This window comes from Aplysia californica, unplaced genomic scaffold (genome assembly GCF_000002075.1).
Source record: "Aplysia californica isolate F4 #8 unplaced genomic scaffold, AplCal3.0 scaffold00282, whole genome shotgun sequence".
In the NCBI taxonomy this organism is placed as follows: domain Eukaryota; kingdom Metazoa; phylum Mollusca; class Gastropoda; order Aplysiida; family Aplysiidae; genus Aplysia; species Aplysia californica.
The window spans coordinates 148,469-150,772 of NW_004797552.1; the positions used below are offsets into that span (position 1 = coordinate 148,469).

At 40.8% G+C, this 2,304-nt stretch overlaps 1 protein-coding gene across 1 annotated transcript in view; it reads left to right on the forward strand.

Moving 5' to 3' along the window:
• Positions 1 to 1,101: 1,101 nt before the first annotated feature.
• Positions 1,102 to 2,304, forward strand: part of LOC101861739 — a 16,921-nt gene continuing 15,718 nt past the window's right edge. Inside the window, exons 1-2 of the mRNA XM_013084260.2 lie at positions 1,102 to 1,383; positions 1,862 to 1,961. Coding sequence (XP_012939714.1) covers positions 1,135 to 1,383; positions 1,862 to 1,961 — 349 coding nt within the window. The 5' untranslated portion in view covers positions 1,102 to 1,134. The remainder of the gene's footprint in view (positions 1,384 to 1,861; positions 1,962 to 2,304) is intronic.

Consider the following 2,304-nt stretch of genomic DNA (forward strand, 5'->3'; position numbering starts at 1 on the left):
CAGCATCAAGCGCCAGGTCTGAAACGGGCATCAGCAATATTCAAGTCCCGGTTAGCCATTCATGATTTCTATGCTCGCATTCTCTCGAGGAAAAAAAACAAACAACAACAACAACAACAACAACAACAACAACAACAACAGCAAACAAACCCTAGTTTATCCTGTATTATCCCGGTCATTCTGCGTCAATCATTTCTTCACGTTTTCCAAGCAGCCTAAGTCGTTCTTGGTCTACCCCTGCCTCTTTTGCCTGCTTTCTCCCCGCGAGAGAACGATATTCCAGGCGTTTATATCCACTCAAGCGTCCCAGAATCTGTAGGCCTAGGTTCGAATATATAAGATCTATGCGTGTTTGATTCAATTTGATTAATTTTTTATTCAGTCGGTTAGATTCAGTGCTGCGCTGTAATGGCTAGCCAGATTAAAATTAATAGGTTCAGTTCTAAAGGGATAAGGGCATAGTTCAAAGGATTCATCATCATCATCATCATCATCATCATCACCATCATCATCATCATCATCATCATCATCATCATCATCATCATCATCATCATCTGATCCTCAATGTGAGTAACAGTGAGCGGCTCACGCGGGTTTCTTCATTATAGGAATACTTGTAGACCTATACATCCTAATGTTTGAACTGTTGGACTTGTCTGATCTTTTCACGTTCGTCTCTGAGATTAAAAACAGCCTATATATATATGCAGTATTTACCAGCTTTAAATTATAGATATTATCACGCATTCTCTTTTCTTTACATTAAAAAAGCATTTGTGCAACTCTGCACTGCGTTCAAGTTTTCTCTCTCTCTCTCTCTCTTTCTCTCTCTCTCTCTCTCTTTCTCTCTCTCTCTCTTTCTCTCTCTCTCTCTCCCCTTTCTCTTTGTGTGCCTATCTCTGTCAAATTAAAAAAGAAGGAAAGTTATTCCTGTCGGTTTCGGTGGGGCTAAAGCACTAAACAAGCCTATTTCTCATCACAACCTTGTACATGTACATAATATTCTTGTGAAGAGAGAAGAGTAAAATTGCGACTCTGCAGAAAGAAGAAGCAGTCCCTGTACAAAAGAGTTCCCTGTTTCGCAATTTATGATTACATCCGGGTCATGGTTGCTAATATACTTATTGTGTACGAATGGTTCCTGGCTTTGTGATGTATACGATGACACTCTGTGTCCTTTCACTCGTTTTGATTTTTGCACTTATTTGCAACATAGACGCACATGTGAGATTTGTCTGTCCTAAACCAGCCACAAGTAAATCGGATGTAGAATTCAACAGAGCGTTCCCCATAACCGATACGAGCAGCGACGGTTCTGTAGCAGACGACGCAACCAGAGCCGCTGCTGCTGTTTTTGATGATTCGTTATCTGTTTCGGGCGAGGTTTGTAGACATTCCAGTTCTTTTCTTTAATCCTAACTTAACAAAGAAATAGAAAAGAGACCTGGTATGCTTCCCGGGAAGCCAAGAACGTTTCTGAGTGTTCTATGCAATAATAATAGCTGTACAATGCTCAGAATACCTCTTCCTGTCTGGTCCGGGCGAGTTCTACAATCTATATTCTATATAGACTAGATATAGATCTAGATTATCTATATCTAGATCTAGATCTAGATCTTGATATAGATCTAGATTTAGATGTAGACTAGACTCTAGACTTACAGAGCGCTTTACTAACTTTATTTTATTTTTATGCCATTAAAACCTAGCTGACTGTCTTTTAACTTGTACTTAAGCATATAAAGGTATATAGATCTAGATAATCTAGATCTAAGATCTATAGATCTAGAATCTATGTGGGTGGAGAAGGTATTTGTTGATATATAACTGAGCAATATCAACGCACTCGTGTTTCTTGCAGGACCTGTGTGGTGTTTCAGGAGGACTGGACAATGCTCCGGTCACTGATGTAAGGCCAGGGATGCTGACAGTGCAGTTTGAGGAGACCAAGTTCCTCACAGGTCTGAGTATATGTGTGTGGACAAGGCCTAGCCTATTCTTTTGTGTAGTTTGTGCTTGTATACCCTTGAAGTTGGGTAAGATGGCCACCCGTTGTTGAGGAGAAAAATGGTTGTCTTAGGCAGTGGACGTTTTACACAGTGTCATTACAAAAACATATGCAAGGGTGGAACTGGAAAGTGGCCGATTGATTGTCTCATATATATATACAGGTGGCTGCGAGAGCAGGTTTGACTGTACATTGCCAGAAAGTAGCTGTGATTCTGAAAGATGGCTGCATGGATGGTACACATTTTTCGCTTTGATTTGTGTGTATCTGTGGAAGGGGGGGGGGGGGGGGGGGGG